This window comes from Parambassis ranga, chromosome 4 (genome assembly GCF_900634625.1).
Source record: "Parambassis ranga chromosome 4, fParRan2.1, whole genome shotgun sequence".
Taxonomy (NCBI): Eukaryota; Metazoa; Chordata; class Actinopteri; family Ambassidae; genus Parambassis; species Parambassis ranga.
The window spans coordinates 9,639,956-9,665,548 of NC_041025.1; the positions used below are offsets into that span (position 1 = coordinate 9,639,956).

The 25,593-nt window shown below is 41.8% G+C and overlaps 2 protein-coding genes across 6 annotated transcripts; both read left to right on the forward strand.

Annotated features, from left to right (window-relative positions):
- Positions 1–1,863: 1,863 nt before the first annotated feature.
- On the forward strand, positions 1,864–19,359 carry dot1l (DOT1-like histone H3K79 methyltransferase). 5 transcript variants are annotated; one of them, XM_028402932.1, is made up of 29 exons: positions 1,864–2,226; positions 7,189–7,232; positions 7,399–7,473; positions 7,661–7,724; positions 7,999–8,227; positions 8,310–8,404; positions 8,943–9,005; positions 9,087–9,142; positions 9,397–9,476; positions 9,635–9,703; positions 9,783–9,889; positions 10,391–10,432; positions 10,549–10,644; positions 10,797–11,019; positions 11,131–11,244; positions 11,428–11,519; positions 11,633–11,734; positions 11,930–12,067; positions 12,328–12,453; positions 12,701–13,131; positions 13,221–13,311; positions 13,615–13,764; positions 13,860–13,902; positions 14,059–14,678; positions 14,955–15,160; positions 15,245–15,318; positions 15,398–16,084; positions 16,772–17,611; positions 17,732–19,359. In XM_028402932.1, the coding sequence occupies exons 1-28, from the start codon at positions 2,146–2,148 to the stop codon at positions 17,440–17,442; spliced, it is 4,869 nt and encodes a 1,622-aa protein (XP_028258733.1). In that variant the 5' UTR covers positions 1,864–2,145; the 3' UTR covers positions 17,443–17,611; positions 17,732–19,359. The 5 variants fall into 5 exon arrangements, with proteins under 5 accessions (XP_028258733.1, XP_028258738.1, XP_028258736.1 ...); XM_028402937.1 differs by lacking the exon at positions 16,772–17,611; XM_028402935.1 differs by lacking the exon at positions 17,732–19,359 and having other exon boundaries at positions 16,969–17,153.
- A 4,096-nt stretch (positions 19,360–23,455) lies between these two features.
- On the forward strand, positions 23,456–25,401 carry amh (anti-Mullerian hormone). Its single transcript, XM_028402938.1, has 7 exons — positions 23,456–23,560; positions 23,602–23,812; positions 23,875–24,038; positions 24,108–24,219; positions 24,293–24,392; positions 24,476–24,911; positions 25,006–25,401. Exons 1-7 carry the CDS (start codon positions 23,456–23,458, stop codon positions 25,399–25,401), a joined length of 1,524 nt encoding a protein of 507 aa, XP_028258739.1.
- Positions 25,402–25,593: the final 192 nt, after the last annotated feature.

The following is a 25,593-nucleotide window of genomic DNA, read 5'->3' on the forward strand; positions in this document are numbered from 1 at the left end:
CAGAGAGGACAGACAAGCAAACAGATTATGAAAATGACACAGTGACTTGACCACATGGTAACAGAGCCCTTTCCTCAGCTGCACAATCCATGATAAATCACCCTCTTTAGTGAGGATGGTTTACAGTCATCCAATGAACGGCCCAAGTAGTATAACATACTGTAATTATCCCGAACTGCACCATATATTTTCAATAACACCCATGTTTACACATCATGGTGCATATAATAAACATCCATTAATTGTATGAGTAACTGATGATACTCAGAGACAAAGGGAAGAAACAACTGAGCTACAGCAGCTACAGCAGCGCAGCTGACAGGAGATGTCGCTTTGTTTTCTCTCCTTGACTTTTGCTGCAAGAAAACAAATACAGCACTTTGACCCCTGCTCTGCTATGATTGTGTGATGAAGGACCTTCCTACAGTAGCAGGTGGATGTTCATGTTCACTTACTACACCTATAACACCTTTAAGTATGGATTAAGATTAAGATTAAGATTCAGAAACCTTTTTTAGTCCCACAATGGGGAAATTGCATTTTTGCAACGGCATACAGACAGCAAGGGATAAGTTAAGAAAAAGATATATACATTATAAAATAGACTACCAATAAAAAGATATATACATTATAAACAGTTTACATATTAACAGTTATTGCACAGGTGAGTGGAGGTAGGTGAATGGTTTATAAACTGTACATAGTGCATCAAAAACTAAATAAATAATTTATTGTACACTGTAGTGTGAGTATTGCACCTATCAGAAGTGTTTATTATACAGTCTGACAGCGGCAGGAAGGAAAGACCTTCTGTATCTCTCCTTCACACACCGAGGGTGGAGCAGTCTGCCACTGAAGCTGCTCTGCAGGGCTGACAGGGTGTCCTGCAGGGGGTGGGACTCATTGTCCAGCATGGATGTTAGTTTTGCCAGGACCCTCCTGTCACCCACCTCCTGCACTGAGTCAAGAGAGCAGCCCAGGACAGAGCTGGACTTCCTGATGACTCTGTCCAGCTTCTTCCTCTCCCTCTCAGTGATGCTGCTGTTCCAGCAGACCACACCGTACATGATGACCGATGCCACCACAGATGACCAAAACTGAAGTGAGGAAGTCATTACGGGCAATTTCAAAAGGACATTTCTTTTCTATGGTGCGGTACATCACACTAAACACAATGTAAATTTTTGCAGCATTTTGTAAATGCTGTCAACACATATTTGCATGTTTCAACATCCCTTTTGCACATTTTGTCCGTACAAGTAGCCCAGCTAGTGTGTGTGAGTGATTTAACACAGAGACAATAACAAAAGAAAAAACAAGTACAACAAAAAGTAGGCTATTAATAAAGTTCTAAGTATAAAATCCAAAAACTGCCTTTAAGTACAGAATATTGTACACAGTTTCTTAAAATGTTGATCATGAGTCATATGTAACTAATTTGCAATGTTTTACTATCATGATTTACCCACTGAGCCAGGACCTGATCATTAAACAACAATAAAATAAATATCTTATAATATGAATCTTGGGAGCAGTTGGATTTATGTTGTCCAGTCTTTATATAATCAATCATGGTTACATAGCCTAATTTCTGGTAGTTTGATAAAATGTAAATTTAAATTAACTGAGTTTAAGTTATTGTTTTGATAAATGAAAACGATTTGTTTGAAAATGTGCTGTCATCAACCAGCTAAATATTTCTGACTTTATCCTGAGTGATGTCAAACTACACACTCACCCGGCGTGGGACGGCTCGTGCTCCACTCGTTGTTGGCCCACGCGCAGTGATCACGGTTCCCCTCGGTGACGTCTGTGTCCCCTCTGATGCCAGTGGCCCCCTGCCATATTTATTCATGCCGGGCAAGATGGCGGCGACACGGTCGAGGTGTTATTGCCAGTGGACATAAAACGGCATTTTATTCAAAATATAGAAACGAATCAGATACATTTTTACACTTGGCCGTATGGTGTACGTATTGACCACGTAACAAGCGTCGACGTCTTTTTTATTTTCCGCGTTTCAAGTTATTTTTCTTATAAAAATGTTCTCGTTGTAACTCGCTCGCTAACCGACCAGCTGGCTAACAGAGAGCAGATACTAGCTAGCTAGCTATCTATCACAGCCAAGCCGCCGTGAAGTGTAGAATGGGAGAAAAGCTGGAGCTCAAGCTCAAATCGCCGGTTGGAGCAGAACCTGCTGGCTATCCATGGCCATTACCCGTATACGTAAGTGTTAACACGCAAAGCTTAATGGTTACACATTTTGGTTTTGTCATCTGTTTTTGTCTTTGTTAGCTACGTTAGCTTATTGCTAACATTGGCTAGAAGAAGGGGCTATAGCATGCTCGTCCGGGGAATCAGGTCATACTGGTCGGGATGGTGACAGACATGGCCATAATGATTACTCTGTTATTTTTAGATAGATGTTTTTTTTTACTGTGATAGCGCTAATGTTCACCAGTAAATAACATTAACTCATCACGGCACAATTGGCCAGAGCAGAGTTTGTAGGCAGTAAAACTACAGTGACGGTTTGGACGGCGGTTTGAAATGGGACCGACACAAACAGACCACTCTCACATCTAACATCACACGTTCGCTGCAACTTAGTTTTTACCAGATTATGTGTCAGTTGTGTGTATGTGTAGATAGGTATTTGTATAAGTGTGTAAACAATCACATAGCGATTGACTGATGAACGCCATAGAGTGGCATTATTGCATTCTTGGAGTTCTTTCTGTTTTGGGATCTAGTACCATCTGTATGAGTAAGCAGCAGCTGAGCTGTGTTTGGTAGTTGGAAGTCTGTGCATGCAGTGCTGTTGTGCTTGCCTAGAAAGCAAGGTCTTTTCTCCTAGTTGTATTTCCATGTAGCTGTCAGCACTTCGGTAGCTGATATAGCAATTGACTCATTCAATAGAAACGGAAAGGGAAGCGGGTTGCCAAGTTCTGCGGTCTCTTCAGTGTTGTTTAGTTAGTTTAAACTATGATTCTCATTTATAGTAATTGCGGTGAGACATGCAGTACTGGCTGAAAAAGCTGAGTTTCTCAGAATGTCTGAGTGAGGTCTCTGTACTTTTCCTCCCCACCCACACTGTACCCAGTCTGTCAGTCTGGTTGTTTCAGTTCTGTCGTTTAGTTTGTTTATCCCAACATCACAATATGATTTGAACAAGTTTCAAGTCAGTGAGTCAGTCACTAGTTGATGCAATCAGCCGCTCCTCTGCTTTAGCTGACAGAGTTGACCCTCCCTTTACACCATGCCAGAGTCCGATAACACTCACAGTTCCTCCCTCCCAGACTCATTGCCTTGCCCATTTCCGTATGTTGTGGTCTGCAAGATAAACAAGAGAACAGGCATGCCAGGAATGTAATATGCATGACCTGCATGATTGCTATTTATACTGGGACTAGCTGTCATGAATTGAATTAGAAACAGCTGATGCATGTGGAGTTCTGCAATATGGAGCCTTTTCATGCAGTGCTCTCCTCCTGTTTTCAAAGGGGAAAGACTTCCTCTCTGTTCTCCCCTCCTCTTACCCATATGGTCAACTCTGCAGGAAGGAAGATATAAGAGCCTCCTCCAGCTCAACAATGCTAAAATGATACAATCACATGTGCCAGTATCTGCACTCAAGAGTTTTTTTTTCTAGTCACGTTTACAGATCAGGTTTCACCCTTGTTGAACTGCTTGCTGGTAACATCCCACTCTATGTAGATTCATTCTTCACTCCCACAGAGCATTGAGATTGCTTGTCTCACCCACAGAGCATGAACATAGTGCTGTCTGTGTTTTGATCCACACAACATGGCTGTTGAACAGACTGATGCAGTGTAAGGCATGCTGTTTGAACCAAGCCCTTAAAAATGTGCTTTATATGGTTTATTGACCTGCTTCAGTCTCTTCTTTTTTTTTATCTTCCACTAAATTGCCACATCTGTGCATTGGAAACCGCTTCCATATGAAGACTACCTCTGCTGTGGTGCAGCACCTTATTCGTACAGTTTGGACATTTTGATCACAGAAGTGATTCTAGTGTCCAGTGTCTTTGTTATTAAGCACAGGACCTGCTGTGTTTACCGGACACAGTTCGGTATGAACCACAGTTTTGGAGTCAGGGTTTGCTTGAGTTTCTTTGATGCAAAAGAATGAAACAAACAAAAAAAGTTGGCTCACTTTATGTGACAGGCATACAGATTCATGTTGTCAGAAAGAGCTGTTTATTTCTTAAGTATATTTTTTAAATATGCTTAAAAAATGTAACATCTATGCAATAACTCTTTCAGCTTTAAAAATGCAAGAAATAAATTCAGCTCCATTGGAGGCTTCATTGAAGACTTCATTGCTTCATCATTGGCTTGGTGTTTATATACAGGTTAGTGCCACATGGTCAGCGGTTACACGATCCATATAGTGTGTGCAGGAATTCTCCCTGTACAGGATTTTGGCTAAGTCCTTTCCATTATATAATCAAATTGTCATGTACCTGGATGGTTAAATCTTGATTTGATACTGTATACAGAAGACAAGAAAGGTCGACCCAATATCGAATTTGGCCTTTAAGAGAATCATTTTGTAATAACTTACATGTGTACTCCCGTGTTAGTCATTTTTTCTCTTGTGGGGCTGATGTGTGTGTAGTGGAGCAGTGTGATGCGTAAAAAACCTACACCCACAATGCGTCACACTGATGTGAACAGAGATTGACTAAAGAGGTGTTGTACAGTGGACGAGTTGAACATGCGTCAGTTAGATCCACGGTGGGGGGAGAGGAGGCTCCTCCATTCTTTTTTGTCTCTGCTCTCAGACAGTGTTTATTTTTAGCAGCAGCTCTGTGCTGGTGTTGCTGTGTGCCGTCTTTGTATGAGCAGGTGACCTCCCCCCATTGCATCGCATTCACTTGCTCACACAGTCTCTTTCATACACTTACTATAAACAGCTCTAATACATCTATCTACATCAGCCCTCAGAAATTGTACCTACTTACTGTATATTAAAAAAAGATTTATGGCTTGTAACGCTTTGTACTAGCATGAGGCACACTGAACTCGATGACTGTAAGTGGAACACAGTGCTGACAGAAATAGCAAGAGATTTCCTGTCTAACCATGCATATCTGAGTGTGCGCATGTATGTTTTAGCTTTGGCGGAAGTCTTCATAGTAGTGGCGGGTAGTATTGAGCGGGAAGCCGGGAGCTTCGGGCTGTTAGCTGTTAGCTTCGGCTGCTGTGCCAGGCCTCAAACAGCTGACGATTAGCATGCTCCTCCTCCCGTCTCCAGCACCCTCACTTTCTGCAGTTTTTCTTGTTTTTAGTTTCTCAGCTTTGTCCCTCCTTTCTTTCACTATCTGATTTATTCATTTTTTTCACTCTTTTCTTTTGTCTCCACCAGAGGCTCTCCTTGGCAATGTGCAGGAGCAGTAGACAGAAAGTGGGTCAGTGGGTCAGCTCAGGCAACAGGCTTATGCTGGCTGCGCTCTGGTTGAAACCTGAGCCCTGTTACTTTCACTAAGCTACTCTACATACTCCAGCTAAGATTTGTATGTATAGATTCCCTGCATAGGATCATTATAATTCATCAAGAAATAAAAGGTTTTATTTAGATGGTGGTGCTATTACAAATTATATTCATTAACTGGCTTTCTGTGACATGATGTAAAAGGCCAGTTTGAGTGTGTGTGTGAATGTGTGTATATATATATATATATATATATATAATCAATTGATTTAGTTAGAAACATACCAATACTTAGTCATCTTTTATAGTAAATATAAATGCAGTCAGATTATTACTGTTTAAATAACCTAATCTGGACATTGTGTTCAGGGACATGCAAGCCTCTGGAGTTTGGCAGCACACACAATAACTGCTTACTCTTACACATTAGCACATTTGTCATTAGTGAATATTTTGTGTTGGTTGAGCTTATGTTTTAATATGGTGTTATTAAAAAACACCCATTAAATCTATGTTTAAACAATAGTGTTACAAAACTCTTATGCAAATTTGCAGTAATATTGTTTGTTTGAGTTGGGTGGTGTGCTAGACGTGTTGTGAAAATCTCTTACTTCAATCTACCATTATTTGTTTGTATCAACTGAAGTAAACCTTATGAAATTTAATTTAGTTTCAGTTCACTGCTCCTCCATCCCAGGTTTATTAATGTTACATCGATGTTATACAAAAAACAATGAGGTAGTTAGAAATGGAGGAATCCCCACTAACACAATAGCCATAGTTACAGATACATTTTAATGCTGTGTCAACAGACAACGGCTCTGACTCAGAGGGAACTGGCTGTGAATATACAGGCTTTTAAAATGGACTGCTAATTTAGGCGTTTGCTTCATTCAGTGTGATTAGTGTGTTTCTGAGCAATTACAGTAGAATTAAGTTGCTCTGGTTCTCGTTGTTGTGTCTGAAGTGACTTTAATGTCTGTCAGGTGTTACTATAATGAGAGAATGTAGCAGAAGTACCGTAATGGTTGTTTAGTCACTGCGCTGTAGTAACAAAGAGTCATCTGCAAGCTCATTTTTATAACATATACTTTATGTGGAAGGCTTCTTAGTATTAATAGTGAATTGTCTAGTTAGTATTTGGCTGGTGATATCCTGTTTTGTATTAATTTTTGCGTTATTTGGGATATTTCTGTTGTTTCCATGACAGATTTTAAGATAGCTTTAACAAATTCTTATCTGTGGTTGGCTTGTAGTTATTAGGTTTCTGGATTGTCTGTTGATCTGTCCCATTCTTGTGAATGCAATTTCTCAGAAGTGCCTTGAGGGGATATGTTCAATTTCAGCACAAAATTTCACTTGTATTGAAGGGTAAACTGACTAGTATCTGGTGGTCAAAGGTCACTCTGACGTCTTCCCAAAACACATGATATTGAATTATTTCTTGTATATTGAAATATTGTATATTACATGAATCTGTGCATTCATGGTCGTAAATTGCAGTGACTGGTGGGCATAGGTTTATAACAATAGGCTGGTAGTTAAAGTGTTGAAATTTAAGCAAACTTGATAAGGTAACTTGAATACTGGTAATATACCATACATTTCAATCCAGTCCGGTTTGTGAGCTCACATGGTCTACAATGTTCCATTATTATTGTTGTGAGGTTGTTGAATTTAATTTGTTATGCTCTGTATTTCATAATTTTCTCTCTGTTTATCTCTTCTAAGGATAAACACCATGATGCTGCTCATGAAATCATCGAGACCATTCGGTAAGTGACCTTTCCTCCCCCTGATTCAGCTCTTGTGAATCTCATCAAATCACGACACTACACACTATATGAGCTCAGTTATTTAATAGTCCCATCTTGACTCCCACATTTATGACTATGTCAAGTGTCTTATATAGTGTTGCTGTTGCGTTGTGTGTTTTTCTAGGTGGGTGTGTGAGGAAATCCCAGACCTCAAACTGGCAATGGAAAACTATGTACTCATTGACTATGACACCAAGAGGTGAGCCATGTGTCATGTTAAAATCTGTGTGTCACTGACATTGAAGCAAGAAACCTAAAAGACATAAAGAAATGACTTTTTAATTTAAAAACTCTTTTTCTGCACGCAAAAACCTGTTTTATTCAGAACAAAATGAAATCATTCTTAAAGTGTGATTATATAAATTTGATGCCTTCCCTCCTCACAGCTTCGAGAGTATGCAGAGACTTTGTGACAAGTACAACAGGGCCATTGACAGCATTCACCAGTTGGTGAGTCTATATGTGTGAAAGTTTTCACTGTTCTGTAGGTGTAGTAAACATAAAAGCGTTAGTCGCAGACATTAAGTAGAAGGTATTTTTGTATCAGCCTTCCTTTGAATAAATTCTAACATCCACCATGTACCTGTTAATATTTATTTCTGGCTGTAGTTTTAAGTAAGATATCATAGCGGTCTCTAGCCTACTTCTGTACCCAGACATCCTTGGATTTTGTTCAGAAAATAAAATTATAAATACATTCAGTGATGAAAATTTCATTTTCCAGTGGAAAGGGACCACGCAGCCCATGAAGCTAAACAAGCGACCTTCCAATGGGCTGCTGAGACATATCCTACAGCAGGTGTACAACCACTCAGTGACTGATCCAGAGAAGCTGAACAACTATGAACCCTTCTCCCCTGAAGTGTACGGAGAGACATCTTTTGACCTTGTGGCTCAGATCATTGATGAGATGGAAATGATGGAAGATGACACATTTGTTGACCTTGGCAGTGGTAAGGGTGCTGTTATTTTGGGATGTGGAGGTTTCAAAAAAATATTAAGACACATTAAGAAACACTTGTTTCTTATTTATAGGAGTGGGGCAGGTGGTGCTGCAGGTGGCAGCGGCGACCAGCTGTAAACACTACTATGGTGTGGAGAAAGCAGACATTCCAGCTACCTATGCAGAGGTAACTACAATTAACAGTACAGTGTTTTCAAAAATGCAGACCAAAGCAAGACTTTGATGGTAGTGGTAATGAAATAGCATTGTTGGTTAAGTTTGAGTGCCTCATAGTCTAGTAGTCATAGTAATCCTAGTCTGTCAGATTTGTGGCTAATCAGCCTTCAAAGTTTATTTTATCACTATTTCATCACTGCTTCCAAATTAATGCTACATACACACAAAAAGTGTTCCTGCTCAAGTGCATATAGATGTCAACTATGTGTTAAGATTCTGTACTGCGGGCGAACAATGGGTACCTGTATGCGTCCAGTCTTGACACAGTTTGTTGCTTATTCTTGGATCCATTACAGACTCTCTCTCCTCCTGTAATGCTGTTCTGTATTTGCAATGTTCTGTGGCCCTTTTATCCGCCCCCTTTAGCTCAAAAATGTAGTGTTGTAAGACTTCTATGTGGAAACCACACTAAAAGACCTGCATCGACTGTAATTTGATTATTTAAAAAAAAAAAAATTGGGTGTTAAGATCCACGTTGTATCTTTCAGACCATGGATAAAGAGTTTAAAAAATGGATGAAATGGTATGGAAAGAAACATGGGGAGTACACAGTAAGTTGACTTGAGACATACATTCATATTTTGTTTCCTACATCTGCTCAGGCTTTTTAATAGCAATTCTACTTTTCTCAGCTGGAAAGAGGTGATTTTCTGTCTGAAGAATGGAAAGAAAGGATTGCCAACACAAGGTGGCGTATCAGACCTGGTTACACACAGACACCCTTTCCATTTCAATTACAATTGTATAAGTTAGTAGGGGAGTAGTAAGTCAGTAATAGTAAGTAGGGGATCTTTGCAATACATTCCAACTCATTGCATATGACTATGGTCCTGTAAAAAAATGTGACTAAACTTTTTTTGTTTTTACACTGACTATATTCCTAAATCTTAGTATTTTAATGATAATTTTTTTTACTGTGCTCTATTTTTGTCTGTCTTTCAGTATTATTTTTGTGAATAACTTTGCCTTTGGTCCAGAAGTAGATCACCAGCTGAAGGAGCGCTTTGCTAACATGAAGGAAGGTTAGTAGTTCCTTCTTCTGTTTTATACATCACGTTTCATTTAAGCATTCCGTTCAGTTTTACTTGAGAAGTGATTTTATTACTGGTGAACTGTAGGTTGTGTGTACATTGTAAGAAAATGTGTGTATTCATTTTGTGTATTGATTTGTCATTTTTAGGAGGAAAAATTGTGTCCTCCAAACCTTTTGCACCTTTAAATTTTAGAATCAACAGTCGAAACTTGAGTGGTAAGCATTGTTTGGATTTTACAGATGTGTATGTGTGATGCTTCTTATGTTTTCTGACAGTATCTTATCTATCATGCAGACATTGGCACAATAATGCGTGTGGTAGAGCTTTCTCCACTGAGGGGCTCTGTTTCTTGGACTGGAAAGCCAGTTTCTTACTATCTGCATACCATAGACCGCACTATAGTAAGTACTAATCTTCATCTATATTGCTGCCAAAAGGCTGTAACATTTTAGCAGAGGAGATTTTAACAGTCCCATAAAAATTAAGGGACTACTGCAGCAGTACAAATGCACATTATACATTAGAGGCAAATAGCCTACACTAACTACATCCCATCATAGTAACAGCTGGTATCATCTTAATGAGCATCTGTCCTAGAAGTAAGCAATCTGAGGACCCTTAAGGTTAACACAAGCCTATTATATAACTACATTAAATTTATTGTTCCAGTAAATAGTTAAAGTAATAGAGAAAGCTGCCAGGTTACCTGGAAATAGTTTTTGTTTTTGACACAATGATGTTTAAAAACTCTTGGACAGTGTATAGACAGGATAGGACTTGATTTAACGTCTGTGGTATTTATAAAATCCATTAAAAGCCACAAAGATGAAATAATAAGACAAATATGTTGTGAAATCTACAAATGTATCTAACATCCACATTTTCCTTATGTCCTCTTTCAGCTTGAAAATTATTTTGCTAGTCTCAAAAATCCTAAACTCAGGGTGAGTACTTTTTTCCCTTTTATTTTGGCAGCATCACAGTATTTACTGTATTTTTAAAATTTTAAATTTTTTTTAAATAAACAATTAAACAATTATATTGGTTTTTCTTATATCAGGAGGAGCAAGAGGCAGCTAGGCGACGTCAACAGAAGGATACAAAGGACAGTAAAAGCAATAGTACCACGCCCACAAAACCTAAAGAACATATTAAGGTAGGACATGGACTAATGTGTGTGAAATATTTCCTATAACCAGAAGTAATTATGTATCAACTTGATGTGTTTTCCTATATTGTTTTTATAGAGTCAATGTAGCAAGATGTTGTCTTTGTATAAATATGTCTGTTTGTCCGTGTGTATTGCAGCAGGACTCCTGTGGTGAGGAGGACCGTCCTAGCTTAGTTACTGTGGTCAAGCCCTCTGCCAAACCCCGAAGAGCCCGTCTGCTGTCCAAAGGCCGCAAGCTTAACAATAAGAAACGTGGTCGACCCAAGAAAGCCACCCCAGCTACTGAGAAGAAAAACAAAAAGAATCAGAGTGCATTGGATTTGCTGCACGCCAAGACCCTGTCTGCAGCACCTCCTCAGGGTCAGAGAGCTAACACACACACTCACATCTCATCTAGGATCTCCTCTTTGAAACCTGTAATGAAGCGTGAAGTATAATTTGACCCTAATGAAAATGTTTTTGTGTGTATAGATGCATACCGGCCACCTCAGAGTCCCTTCTACCAGCTACCTCCAAAGGTCCAGCACTATCCTCCTAGTCAACTGCTGCTAAGCCCAACTCCTCCTGGTCTGCAACAACTGCTTGGTGAGCTGATGAAAACACAAAACAAGTTGAAACTAATTGAAGTATCAGTATGTGCAGAAATGCCAGCACTCCTCACTGTTGCAATGCTGCATATGACTGTATTTCTCTAATTAACTAAAACAATATGTCTTGTGTGCTGCTCTCTTCCTCTCTCGTTGTGCCCACATTCACTCGCCTTTACAGATAACATCAAAGTTCAATACCTCCAGTTTATGGCCTACATGAAGACTCCTCAGTACCGCTCCAACCTGCAACACCTTTTAGAGCAGGAAAAGGTAATTGGTAGTCATCTTGAAGATATAGCTGCAGCTTTGTTTTTAGGTCTATTATAGAAAAATCGTCATCTGTATTTATCCCACTTCGCTGCTGTTTTACTCTCTGTCTTCAGCAAAAACACAGGGACCTATCAGGGCAGGCGGAGCAGCTCCATTCAGTCTGTCAGAATCACAAGGACAAGATTAAAGGTCTCTTTCAGGCCAAGCTAGATGAGGTAGGAAGTGATATTTTATTGCCTCTATATGTGGCTACTCTTTGTCTCTGGAAATCTGTTAATGTCTAATATTTGTATTACCCATAACTTTGTTTTCTTTGGAGGATTTGTCTTTTAGTAATTATAAATCCTTACAAATACAACATGTGTATTAACATATTTGTAGTAAGTATATCTATGTGTGTGTGTGACCAGCTTGGAGTAAAGGCCCTGACTGTGGAGGACCTCCTTCAGGCACAGAAGGAGATTTCAGCCCACAATCGACAGCTGAAAGAGCAGACTAAGCAGCTTGAGAGGGACATGGCTTTGTTGAGAGACCACAGCCTGCTACTGGTAAGAATCTCAGAGCCTGTTGTTGTTGTCATAACCTCCAACCTGTTACTGCAACATCATCTCCAGTGGTTCACACATCATCATGGTGATTTTAAGTCACAGGGTTGCTTTATTTTATCAACTGTTTTCTTTCTCCCTGTTGCCAATGAACACTTCACTATGCAGTTTACTATGTACAACTGTGTATGTGACAAATACAATTTGATTTGATTTGAAAGGTAAAAAAATGACAGCAAGTGTGTATGCTTGTTGTTTTTCAGCTGAAGTCTCGATGTGAGGAGCTGAAACTAGACTGGGGCTCTTTGTGTTTGGAGAGCTTGTTAAAGGAGAAGCAGGCACTACGCCGACAGATCTCTGAGAAACAGAGACACTGTTTGGAGTTGCAGGTACATAATTCACCTCTTGGATCCATTTCAAATTCTCTCTCCTTCTTCTGTAATGCTTTTTTGTATTTGCAATGTTCTGTGGTCCTTTCATCTGTCCCCATGACTCCTCTGAAAATTCCCTTGTCATCTGAATTATAAATAACTTGTTGGTTCAGAAAGAGTGAAGGTATTACTGTCAAACATTTCCCTAGGCTGTTCAACATGGTTCTTTTCTTGTGTAATGGTTCCCCCTGGTGTCTGTTTGTAGATTAGCATTGTGGAGCTGGAGAAAAGTCAAAGGCAACAAGAGCTCCTTCGGCTTAAATCCTACAGCCCCTGTGACGGCTCCCCATACAGAAAGAGTCTGGAGTCCCGCTCTTCCACAGAAATCGACTCTAAACTTGGCATGTCCTCGGCTCCAGCTCTCAATGGTGTCAGCCCAGAGCTCACCATCAACGGCACCAGCTCACCTTGTTTTGACCGAGCTAACACAAAGAATGAGCTTCTTTCTCGCTACCTGCCAATTTCTCCTGACCATGAGATCGTGCCTGCCACCTCTGATGCTCGACAGAGGCAGCAAAGCTCCTCCCATGCTCTTCCTGACTACACACGCTTCTCCCCCGCCAAGATTGCCTTGCGGAGGCACCTTAACCAGGATACCACCGCTCACATGAGAGCTCCAGGGCTGAACACACACAGGTTGGTTGGACTTCCAAGCTGTTTCATAAGGCATCACTCGGCAAACTAGAGTAGTAATGGAGCTACATTTACCTGTTGTTTTTTTTCAGGGAACTGGGTGGTGTTTACTCTCCACTTGGAGCCAAGCAGAATTGCCCCTCTCCAAATGATGCTCAGAACAATCCTAAAAGCTCTGAGAGGGTAATGATTGTACATGTATAATATTTTGCATAGTATTCTTAAAATTAAGCATAATTCAAAGTGATTCTTAGAATTAGTATTGTGTATTTGTTACGTCTAGGCAGGACTATTGAAACTCGTTATTATCTGGATGTACAGAAAGCTCTCTACAATGCAGACAGGACCTAGCAAGAGAGATCATATTTGTTCTATGTTAGCCATGTTGGCTTCCAGTTTAACTTAATGAACTAAAATCCTTCTCACATAATGGGCAAATCCTGTCAGCTGCATGAATTGAAATGTTGCCACTGTTTTCTGATGCAGGGTGGCAAGGAGAGGAGTCCATCTGTTCAAGGTGACAACAGCATAACAAGCCTTCCAATAAGTATCCCACTGAGCACTGTTCATCCAAGTAAACTACCAGTCAGCATCCCCCTGGCCAGTGTGGTGCTTCCCAGTCGTGCTGAGAGACTGGTAAGAATGTTCATTGCAGTGCCAACATAGCTACTGTAGATCCATATGTTGGATTTTTGAAACCCACAGTTTCTTTTGTCCATTTATCCTTATAGAGAAGTACTCCAAGTCCTGTGTCTCTGGCCGGTCAGACCAATGGTAAGGACTAGCTCTCAACCACTTTACATATTGTTCACATATTGTACAGTATGATATTGATACATATACAGTGTGTGCGCATTAAATTAACAGTGCATTACTACACTACTTCTGTACATATTACAGCATGACCTGTTGAATCTCCTGTTGGTTTAGGATATTCATCTAGTTCAGGGTTGATGAATGGAGGTCCCCATCCTGAGGACCATAATGGTGCTTCTTCATCACCTCCTCCACACAGTAACACTTCTGTGTCAGGACCAATAGGACGGGGAGGCCCCATGCAGAGCCCTGCACTCAACACTGGAGGGGTTCTGCAGTATGCTGACGGACCCCCTAGGATTCTTCCAGAAGAAGGACCAGACCGTCAGGGAGGTGAATCAGACACAGAGCCCCAGGATAGTGAACTGCGGAGGAGAATCTTTTTCTCTTCCTCCTCCTCCTCGTCTTCCTCTTCATCAGGCAGCGGAGGCAGTGTGGCCGGAGGATCGCGCCTCCACCATCACACAGGCAATTCAGCCAAGCAGGGATACCACAGTAACCATGGAAACCACCACCACCAATCTCCCGGCACACAGCACACTCACACACCCACACATACAACATCATCGCACTCCTCTCACGGCCTCAGCTCTCAAGAAGGACGCAAGCGTGGCAGAAGGAAACGCAGCTCTACAGGGGCTGCCATTGCCAGCGGATCACCAAAAAGAAGGTCATTCCCTGGGCTGAGCTCCAGCAACCACTCCTCAGGATCGCCACTTAACATTAACTCCATGGTGAGTCACCAAAAGCTAAACAGATAAAGGAACCTTATGACACTGTTAATTCTTCAGTGGTTTCTGTGTGAACCCTCCAATTACAAATCCATAACATAAGCTATAACTTCTCATTATGCAAGTCATGGTAACTTTAACAAAAGAAAAGTTTGTGCTGCATGTATTGATCACTCTGTTGTCGGTGTGTTTTGGATCCATTTATTTATGTACGACTGCAATATGGCCCGTTTTGGATTTCATTTAGTTTGGTTTCCAAACTTGCTTCTGCACCAACAGGTCAGTAACATCAACCAGCCTCTGGAGATTTCTGCCATCTCCTCCCCAGAACAATCAAGCCGCAGCCCTAGTGGGCCTGACCTCGACCAGCCTCCTATCTTGAAGAGAGAGCGACCCCTGGAGCTCAATGGCACAGGTCGATACTCCACAACCCCCAGCTCAGATGATGAGGACTCAGGATATCCTGCTGACAGCTCCAGCTCTAGGTATGGTAGAGATTAGTCGTAAGTCTTTGATGTAGTTTATTTTGGATTTTGAAAATTTTTGAAAGTATTGCCTTTCTTTTTTAGAATTGAAAGAAAAATAGCCACCATATCTTTGGAGAGCAGAGAGGGACCTGGTAGGCTTGGTGATGGTGAGCGAGGTAAGAAAACTAAATTGTAATAACTATTATTAACCTGCACTCTATATTCTATTCACATTAGATTTTTTTTCTCCTCTAGGCAGAAAATCTGGTAGCAGCAGTGGCAACAGTACAGGCAGTGAGGCCTCATCATCTTCATCATCCTTGTCCTCTACCAGCAAGTGGAAATCTACTTTTTCACCCATTTCCGACCCCAAACAACCAAACTCAGATCTTAGGCAGGGGGGTTCTCCGTTCAGCATGGGGGGTTCAAGCCGGGGTACAGACTCAGATTCGGACCACAAACAGCAGCAGGCGAGGAAAGGGTGTGAGGGGGACTCATCAAGCTACATGACTCCCAACCCTTTCCTCAGTCAGGAAGCAGGTCCCCGAGGTGGTGGCAGCAGTGCTGGTGGAGCCCAGGGAGGCAGTGGTTCAGACCAGCGCCAGGCCCTCCAGAAGCTGAAGGCTTCACGTGATTGGGAGCTGAAGACCAGCAGCAGCATGGCCAGTCAGAACCTCTTCATCTCTGCTGCTGCCAGCAACGGAGGTGGCATCCTCAGTGGGAAGGTGGGAGGCAGCTCTGTAGCAGTTTCCTCGACCACAGGCTCATCTGTGGGACAGTACCTGGGGTCTCAGTTCCCACTTGGAGGGACCTCAGTCTTACAGTCATTGTTTGGGGCACAGACGGGTGGATCCACGGTGAGTGGAACTCCTCGGCTTGTCAACGGACACTCAGCCCTGGGAAGCTTCTCCAGTGCTGGGCTGGCAGGGGGAGCCGCTGGAGGTGAGCATCTCTGGTGACAAAAGATGATAATATAAAGTTTTATCTCGGGACAAGTAAATAGTCAGGGCAAGGTCTAAGTCTTATTCTGGGGTCACCTTATTAAAGAGTAGTATCACAGGAGAAGGAGGTAAGTGGAGGCCCAGAGCTGCTGTCTTCCTGTCTGCCGAGTTTGACGGACTCTCTGTGCTGCCTTGCTTTGACATGGACTGGCTGCTTGATTAATGCAGTTGAAAACACCCTTGGAAAATATGACATGTTTAAAGATATGTAGAAAAATCTAAAAAATCTTCTTTAAAATGTGTTATTTATTAATTAGTCTTTTGAAGATCACATTTTCCCAGGGTGTATCTGTTGGAGCTGTTTGTCAGAGTCATTACACTTATATGAAAAACTGTGTTATGATAACAAAATTTTTATTTTTGCTGTGTTATTTAATTGGCCACAGTTGTTTGGTTTAGTCTCACTACATCTACAGTGCACTGACTCTGTTTGCTTTCTGTGTGCTTGTCTCAGACTTGCTTGGCGCTATGCACAACCTGGCTCAGTCCTTGCTTCTCTCTTTGTCCCCCCCCTCCCTTCTCACTCTCTTTGCTACTCTTCTCTGCTCTCCCTGTCATCCTCTGTCTCCACTCTCTCCACTCTCTCTCGCCCTACCCCTCCCTCCATTTTCCGCTATATGATTTGCAGGTATATTTCACCACGTGGTTCCCTCAGTGTCCTCCCATCAGTTTGGGGCAACGCTGCCCACCTCTGGAGGCCTCAGCTCTCTGCTCAGTCTCTCCTCCTCCTCTGCCTCCTCCCAAACCCAGCAACACACCACACCCCAACCAGCCTCCACGCGCCTGGCCTCGGTGTCCTCACCTCTCCCCCTCTCCCTGTCACAGGCCCAGCACAGCCGCACCCAGTCAGTCCTGCACAGCCCCTCTCCTCCCACGCTCTCCCTGCCACCTCCACCACCTCTGCATAGTGTCCCTTCCTCCTCTGCTTCCACGCACTCGGATGCTCCACCATCCTCTCGATCAGACTCTCTCCACTCCTCGCGTCTGACCCACTCCTCTCTCCACCACCAGAGAGCACAGTCATCCCTCTCTCTCTCCATCTCCTCCTGCACCTCTGCCGCTTCTGTCTCTACTGCTGCCTCCGCTTCTGCCTCCTTCTCCTCTCCCTCCCTGTCAACCTCCTGCTCCTCTTCTTCTTCTTCCTCCTCCTCGTCTCGTCCATTTGCAGTGCACTACTCCCCTCGACTGCCCCCTCCACCACCAGCAAGCAGTTCAGGTGGTGCAGGGAGCATGTGGAGGACTCAGGGTATACATGGTACCTATACCACCTCCCAGCTCCCCAGCTCCCGACCCAGATAGGGTTCGGGTTGTGTGGGGAAGGTCGGAGGATGGAGAGGGTAAAGGGCGGAGGGCAGTCAGAAGGTGAACAGAGGGGGAGAATGAGAGGGAGAGAGACTGGTAGGGAGTGAGAGAGACAGGATGCCTGTTTTCCCTGTGCTTCCACAAGCTGTTGTTCTGATTGAACAAGGTAAGACAACTGGGAGTTAAAGTGTTAATAGGTGATGAGTATTTCTAATTTATATTCATGTATTTTATAGTATAAAAGCTGCAGACTGAGTCAAGGTGTCTTTTCTGTCTTATGTTTCAGGTAACTGATGAAAAAAAAAACTACCTCAGCATTGAATAAATTATGCAAATGTCCAGTGTGGACCAAGGCACTCTCCTCACTCACTGGTGCTTCAAAACTGCACTACCCAACCGCCTCCACGACCGGCTTCTGTTCTGGGATCTTTCTCACGCACACACACATGAACACACACACCAACACACGCACACACAGTCGCTCTCACACTAACCGCCACTATGGCCACCTCGAGCAGAATTCATGGGTACTGGTCATGTTTATGTTTAATGTACTAACATCTGGCTGCTGCTGCTCCGAATGAACTGAATTTTCATGTCTGGTTTAACTTTAAGGTGCTTTTTTTATTATCTTAGGCTTTCTGTTTGTGACACCAAATATTCAAAATCATTTTATCACTTAACAATTGACTGAAGCACACCTGTTTGTATCACTCATGACCTGTCACAGTCTCCAAAATCAAATCAATGTGTGCGCACACAGCCAGTTCATTGAACTCTGCTCAGATGTCATGCCTCCCTGCACGCGTTTTCTTATCTCTGTTTTCGTCCCTCAGTGAAATTCAACATTTGCCGCGACATTGTTTGACAAGAAAACAAGATGAGGAACTAATTGTTTTAGTCTAACCCCACACTGGACGGTTAGTTGTGTAGCAGAAGATGTACAAGTCCTGGCTGCCTTAGTTGACACCCCTGTTATGTTCATTGTGTTTACTTAGATAAGCTGCGGTTATGTTGCTAAATCTGAGAATTTTTGGCTCAAGAGGCAACAACTCCTCTTCTTTGCTACTAACTGGAGCAAAAACATTTTGACTTTATTCTTGTGTGGTGTGATTCAGTGATTTTTCTGTTACAATTAAATACATTACATATCATAGTTTTTGGTATTTTATGACAATAATCAGACACACACTTCATTTATATCAGCTAATAAGAAAAATCGGCAACATTTCCAGGGGTGTCAATGGGTAATGCAAACAGATGAGTAGTCTTTATAAAATACTCAAATTATGAAGTGGTGCTCAGCACAGACATTCTTAGCCACTCTGAGTGATGTTAAGTTTGGTGAAGCTAAATCCAGGTGTGAAAGAATTACAGTAAAACCCAACTTTCTATATTTATTAATATTCTCTCTAAACCACACTACTATTAGGACCGCAGCACAGAAATATTCTCCAAGCAGGATTTTAAAACTTTCTTAAGCTAAAATCATTCTTATTTATCATTGCAGTTGAGAAATGCAAGTTTAAGCAAATATGGAATTAGATTGTATTTAGTTATAATACAAACACATGCATGCAAATCCTCACACACTGGGAAAACATGATTTACCACAACCACAACAAACTACTGGACTCCTTTTCACACCTTTTTGTTTGCTTTTTATAATTGTGTAATATTTTTGTAAACAATGTTTGTACTGTGAATGTGATTCATTCTGACTGTATAGTTGTGGATAATTTAGATTATTATATTTATGCTGTCAGTCTCTCCATTTGCCTTGGTATTTTTTCACCCTTTTTTTTTTTTTTTAAATCCTGAATTGTGTTGACATTGTAGAATGCAATAGTGTGTGTACTTGACTCACAGTCTGAAAACAATGGTGCTAAAGTTTGGACTGTGCCTGATTTTATTTATTCTTTAATGAAAACAAAAAAACAAGTGGATACTTGGTGCTGTACACAGGGACATTTGTAAACGCCTTTTTTTTTTGGCGTTTCCTTTCTGGTATTTAAAATGCGTTTGTCTCGTTCTTTGAATGCCTAGTGTACAACTGTAGACACCACCTTTCTATGAACAGCTGGCTCAGAGTGAACAGGAATGTTTCTCATTCAGCAGTTTTAAAACATACTTCAGCCCGCATTGCTCTCAGAAGTGAGCTGCTTACCTGTTAGTGAACAAGACACACTGTTTTTGTACATACGTTTTGTTTTCCATGTACTTCTAAATCATAAACAGAAGGGTATATAAAATATGTATCTATATACAGTTTATATATATATATATAAATATATATAAGTATATATAAAAATCTAAGAAAAGGGGGGGGGGGGTGTTTTGGTGCTGGCATTGTGACCCTTAAAAACAGCCTGGTAAAACAGGAAGCTTGAAGCCAAGCAGCGTAAAGCATCGCCACCACAGGACCTTAATACACGGTGCTGAACAGCACCTCAATCCTTGTGATATATAAACATACACACACACATACACCATCTAGAAACTCAGAAGCTGTGTTTACCACACAGAGGTGCTGTGGCTTTGAACACAACTAGATTCCAGCACTAGAACTGGTTTTGCTTATAACAGATGTTTTCACATCTTTGTTATGTTTATTGTTTTATTTTTACCAACCCAGATTCTGCAGGAAAATGGTGCTTCTGCTTCCAAACAGTTCAGATCTTACAAACTGATGCATACAGAGCTACGTGTCTTTGCACACATCGTCTGTCTTCAGAGGCTGCACCTCGTCATGTGAGCGTATTGTGTAGTTATGAGACGTGCTGATGTAAAACACTTAGTGTGCGTGTATGTGAGAGCCAAGCTTCCTTTTTTTCTCCTGATAGTGGGAATACACTTAAGCTCTGTTTGTGTGTGTGTGTGCTCCTTCCCCACTACACCAGTGCATATCTAAGGGAACATTAGTCTAATAATCAAAGCTTTATAGTAAAAACTCCTGTCCTGTGCTCTCCCTCTGTAAAAAAACACATTTCTCAAGTGTTAAAAAGTCATTTTAGAGCTTAATTAGAGACTAGTCCATTTGTTACCAGCACTGAGAGGTATTTTGTAATTATTGTTGATGCTGTTTTGATTTTCTTATTCTTGGTGTTTGATACAATTGCAGTTCCATGTTAAGCTTTTAATTGTGTCTTCAGAATTCCTGTTGGTTTTTTAATACTACTACTACTAGTCAGTCAGACAGCATGGTGCTCTCCTTCACTTAAAACAAGGAAAATGCAGCTATTGATAAATACTACTCTCCTGTTGTGCTGCAGGGTTTTTATGGTCTGAAAGCCTTCAACGTGAGCTCATCTGGTGGCTTTTCTGATGGTCTGGTATAACCTTTGGAACTTTCTCTAATGTGGAGGGGGCTGTGCGGTGTATGTGCAAGTAAGAGTCGTTTGTGGAAATGGTGAACATTACAGCTTTTAACCGCTTTTGTAGTAAGCTGTTTGATCAGTCAAAGGGATTTTGTTATTATTGTAGTCCTTTGGTGAATTTAAAGCTTCTATGCGGTTCTCCTGCATATACTGCGTTCTGGTTCATTATTAGTAGATAATCAGTAAAAGCTTTGCAGTTGAGGCTGTTTACTCTTAAATCCTGCCAAAGGTCTTAACTCAGGAATTTCCCCACATTGCTTGAAATTATTACAATTTTCTATAAACTACTGCATGTCACATTAATTTACCATCTTGTGGCATCATAAAGTTCCAACCTAACTCAGGACCAGCACCACCCCACAGTAAGCGTATTTCAGAGAAAATAATAAATACATCTGTCTCCTCAGACTCATTCCTGCTGGCACATACATCCAGCCTCTTCAGGGAAATCAAGCTTTATGAGACGGTCTGATCTCGAGAAGCTGTGAAAAATGGCTACGACTTTAAAGCATCTTCCTCATCTCACAAATGCCTCTGTCTAGATCTGTGTCTCTAAGAAAGAGGTCCGTTGTCCTCTGTTGGGATCCTTCTCATAGTGTGTGGGGAGAGGGACACTGACATGATAAATGTGACCTACAATGTGTGTACAGTGATCTTGATTGGTGAAGCCAGGGCAGGTTTGAGGTGCAATAATGGCAAACCTACTTTCCAAAAGGCCCTGACTTTTTCATGGAAAAATTGTTACTGTTTGATGTTGGTGCTTTTATCCTTAAAAAAAGTTATAATGAAACAAATGGAATTAATGTTTTTTTCTGCGTTTTATGATTATTAATAAAAAAATGTTTCATATGATATTGAGTTTTTTTTAAAGGTATAGTTTGTCTGATTTCATTCTGTTTAATGGAAATGCTGCATAAAGGAAACGATATATAAATGAGTTATAAAGCTTAAAAGAGCTGCTGAATTCTGCTACATTTTTGCTGTTCACACAAAAAGCTCTGTGCTATAGTTTATAGATGTGACCTTGTGCAAAAATGCTTGTAATGTCTCAGAAACCCTCCCATTGTCATACTGATGACTTCCGCCTGAACCTGACCTGTTTATTTTGTAAGACAGAAGACGTTGTTGAGGCCTAAATAGTCCAACATGGTGGTCCATTTTAGAGATTTCCAAACAAGTACAGTATATTTTGATTAGCTGCAGCCAGTATAATGAGTGCTCCCCCTCAGTGAAAGGTTTGTAATGTTCCAGGATGAGCCGTAGTTTTTATCTGTTGGGACACAGAGCTGCTCTGCAGCCCTGAGACCTTGACTGTCTGGAAAACAAGACTGCAGCTGTGAGAGTGGTGAAGGGAGGAAGAGCTCTTTGAAAGGAAACCGTGTCTCCTACTGAGAACAAGGTTTTTTGTTGCAGCATGAATGATACCAGATAACCTGCATGCATTCATTACCTGAGCTGAATGTCACTGTTCTCAGGTCTGGGAGACGCTCATCCCAGTGCACTGTGTGGAGTTAGTAGTGCCAGTCTGACAAACACACTCTAAAATGTTAACTTCATAACAATGATTAAAAAACAGGACTGACTCATTGTGGAAACTTTCTTCTAAAAGTAAAATGTTTTGTCAGTGTTGGATTGATTTGATTTTCTGAAGGCCGGAGGCTGTTAGCTTCACATAGCACAGAGCTAAGCTTATTGTCTACAAAGTTTTATGGCACAAATGGCAACAAAGGCTTTCTGTTTTCTCTCTGCTATAAAAATATATGGAAATAACAACGATGTGAATCTGCAAGGCTAGCAGGGAAACACGCTCACAAAAGGTTGTAGCTCTTAAACTGTTGTTCAGTGTCCACACAATAATTGGCCAAAATATATCACACGACAGTGTGAACTGACTCATCTCCACTGTCCAGCCTGCTATAGCCTATTGTAAGCCCTCTTAAATACATTATATAAACAAGAGGTAACACAATAATATTTTAAAATACTCTTTTTTTGTTTGTTTTTACATTTGGACATGGCCAAGAAATCTCTTGCTAAGCTAAGCTAACAGTTATTTCTTATGAGTGCTCATCAGTGACAATACTGGCACTTTTGCATCCGTTTTCTGTCTTTTATGTCCTCATGCTGCTCCATCTTCAAGCAAAATATCATCACAGTGTTATCTGAAAATCCTGTTTTTATGGATGATTACAGTATGGTGAGGTGTTGCTTTTTTTTAGTCATCCTATCCTCAATAAAACACAGTTTTCTTTGATTATTCTACACCTCTGCCTGAGGATTAAAACAGCACCTCTCCTCTGTCAGCCTGGGGTGTTGTTTGTATTAGACAGTGAAAGGCTCATGAGAAAATTCACTTTCTAAACTTGAATCTGTCCTTGATGTGTCCTCACATCATGAGTCTCAGTCCTCAGCAGGAAGATACCAAAATGTTTTTTATTTCCTTTGGCCTGTCTCTCCTCTGTCTTTCTGGAGGTGTGCGGCAAACATCTCAAAAAAATCCACATCCAAATCATCAAGGACAAGGCCCGTCTCCCAGTCAGTGAGGAGGGAAGGTGGGAGGATGCAACTCCCATCCTCTGGAGTTTGCTCCATTCAAAGCCAGCTGTTGAGAAAGCTTGCTCAGACAGTGAAGCATGTTGGCCGTGGTTGCCCTTTACAGCGGAGCAGTGACGCTCTGTGTGGCCCAGCAGCTGATCCCGGCCCGCGAGCCGACAGCAGCAGCAGGTCAGACTCTTCAAGTGATCACTGCTTTATGTTGTTCTGTAGTGTGTAATGTTAGCATGTTTTTGCATCCTCAGCTCCTAACAACACACCATGCCTCGTGGAGGACATATTTGCAGCACTGCGTGAATGTGTGGAAAATGATGGTGAACGTACAAACAGCAGCTTGACTCTGTTTGGATTCTGCACCACATCAGTGTTATCAGACTTCACCAGGGAGATGAAAGGAAACCAGAGAAATGGCCTGGAGGTTCTGCATCCACCTGCAGGTAACCCAGCTGCTTGTTTAGTTGTTTTGAAGAAATCAACAAACCAATGTTTTTTCCTTTAGTGCTCATGTCAGGAGAAGATGAGCAAGGACCACTCATGTTAACCTTTGACCTCCTACCGTCTCCTCTGCTGAACCCTGTGCTGCTCTTGGCGTTTCAGAGTCCCCTCTCAGGAGGAGACATGGATGTCACCTTCACCAGTCAGTCTCTCCAGCCTAACACACAGGTAAATATGACACAAGAGCAGATTTTACCCACTTGCCCCCTAACCTTACTGTTTGTTGTCTTTTTTTAGTCTGTGTGCATTGCAGGGGAAACACAGTACATCTTACTAACAGGACGGTCATCAGAGGCCAATATTTACAATAAGTGGGAGGTTTCTGTTGAGACAAAAGCCCCTGACATGAGTAAGATATCATCTTCTGTTGTTTGTATTTTCATGTTTCATGTGCACCTCCCTTACATTTCCTCTCATCACAGTGCAAAACCTAAAAGATGTCCTCATTGGTGGAAAATCAGAAAGTAACTTCAGCATGACTCCACTTCTGCTTTTCTCTGGGCGAACAGGAACTGAAACAAGGTTACCTCAGCATTTATGTTCCCTGTTAACTTGGACTATCTTCCACGTGGTGCCCAGTGACGATTTTTGTTCTCTTTCCCAAGACTCACACATCATGTTTCAGGTTCACCACTGCCCACCTCACAGACCCCGTTCCTCTGTGAGCTGAAGCGTTTCCTGGGTGCTGTCCTGCATCAGGAGCATCCCGAGTCCACTCTGCTGAAGCTGGACTCCTTACAGTCTCTGCCTCCCCTGACACTCGGCTTATCCTCCAGCGAGACCCTACTGGCAGCAGTCGTCAACTCCTCAGCCCCCACTGTCTTCTCCTTCAGTGGCTGGGGCTCCATGGTTCCAGTGCATCAAGGAGAGCTGTCCATGTCCCCTTCTCTGTTAGAGGAGCTCAGGCAGAGGTTGGAGCAGTCTGTGACACAAGTGGTGGAGATTATAAGAGGAGAAAGGGTGGCTGACAGAGCCATGCAGGGGCTGGAGAGGCTCAAAGAACTCAGTGCTTTCCAGAAGAACGAACCTGCAGCAGGTGATGTGTCCAAAAAACACCATCATAAAGTGAGGATAAATTTAGACGTCTTTGAAATGTGTAGCTCTGGTAATTCTGTTTTCTTTGTAAACAGGACAGAGACAGTATCGTGCTTTTCTTCTGCTCAAGGCCATGCAGACAGTGACCCATGCCTATGACATGAAGAGAAGATCCACCAGGGCAGACCCCAGTAATCCAGTGAGGGCTAACATATGCGAGCTGAGGAGCCTCACCGTGTCCCTTGAAAAGTTTCTCATTGGCCCGGACACGGTTAACATTAAAAACTGCTACGGCTCTTGTGCTTTCCCGATGGCCAATGGCAACAACCATGCCGTCCTGCTCAACTCCCACATCGACAACGGCAATGTGGACGAACGGGCTCCCTGCTGTGTGCCTCTAGCTTATGAAGCCCTGGAGGTCGTGGATTTGAACCAACATGGGACCTACCTCTCCATAAAGCCAGACGTGATAGCGAAGGAGTGTGGATGCCGCTAAAGCAGTGTGTTTGTGCTACTTAGGGCAAAGTGTCCCTTATGTTTATTTCCGTGTCATTTATATGTTGCATGCAGTATTTATACAGTGTCGGTAAAAGCACCTTATTCTACATAAATATATTAACAGTCTGTAAGTAGATGATGAGTGATTTTAGCTTCCCTGCATCTATATTTTACAAAATAATAGTATAAT

What these genes read in the sequence shown, in the direction of transcription:
- dot1l (XM_028402932.1), top strand. Translation starts at nt 2,146, where the DNA reads ATGGGAGAAAAGCTGGAGCTCAAGCTCAAATCGCCGGTTGGAGCAGAA. An exon ending in TTGACAGCATTCACCAGTTG is followed by an intron (nt 7,725 to 7,998) that starts GTGAGTCTATAT and finishes TTCATTTTCCAG; the next exon opens with TGGAAAGGGACCACGCAGCC. An exon ending in GTCTGCAGCACCTCCTCAGG is followed by an intron (nt 11,020 to 11,130) that starts GTCAGAGAGCTA and finishes TTGTGTGTATAG; the next exon opens with ATGCATACCGGCCACCTCAG.
- amh (XM_028402938.1), top strand. Translation starts at nt 23,456, where the DNA reads ATGTTGGCCGTGGTTGCCCTTTACAGCGGAGCAGTGACGCTCTGTGTG. An exon ending in CTCTCCAGCCTAACACACAG is followed by an intron (nt 24,039 to 24,107) that starts GTAAATATGACA and finishes GTCTTTTTTTAG; the next exon opens with TCTGTGTGCATTGCAGGGGA. An exon ending in ACGAACCTGCAGCAGGTGAT is followed by an intron (nt 24,912 to 25,005) that starts GTGTCCAAAAAA and finishes TAAACAGGACAG; the next exon opens with AGACAGTATCGTGCTTTTCT.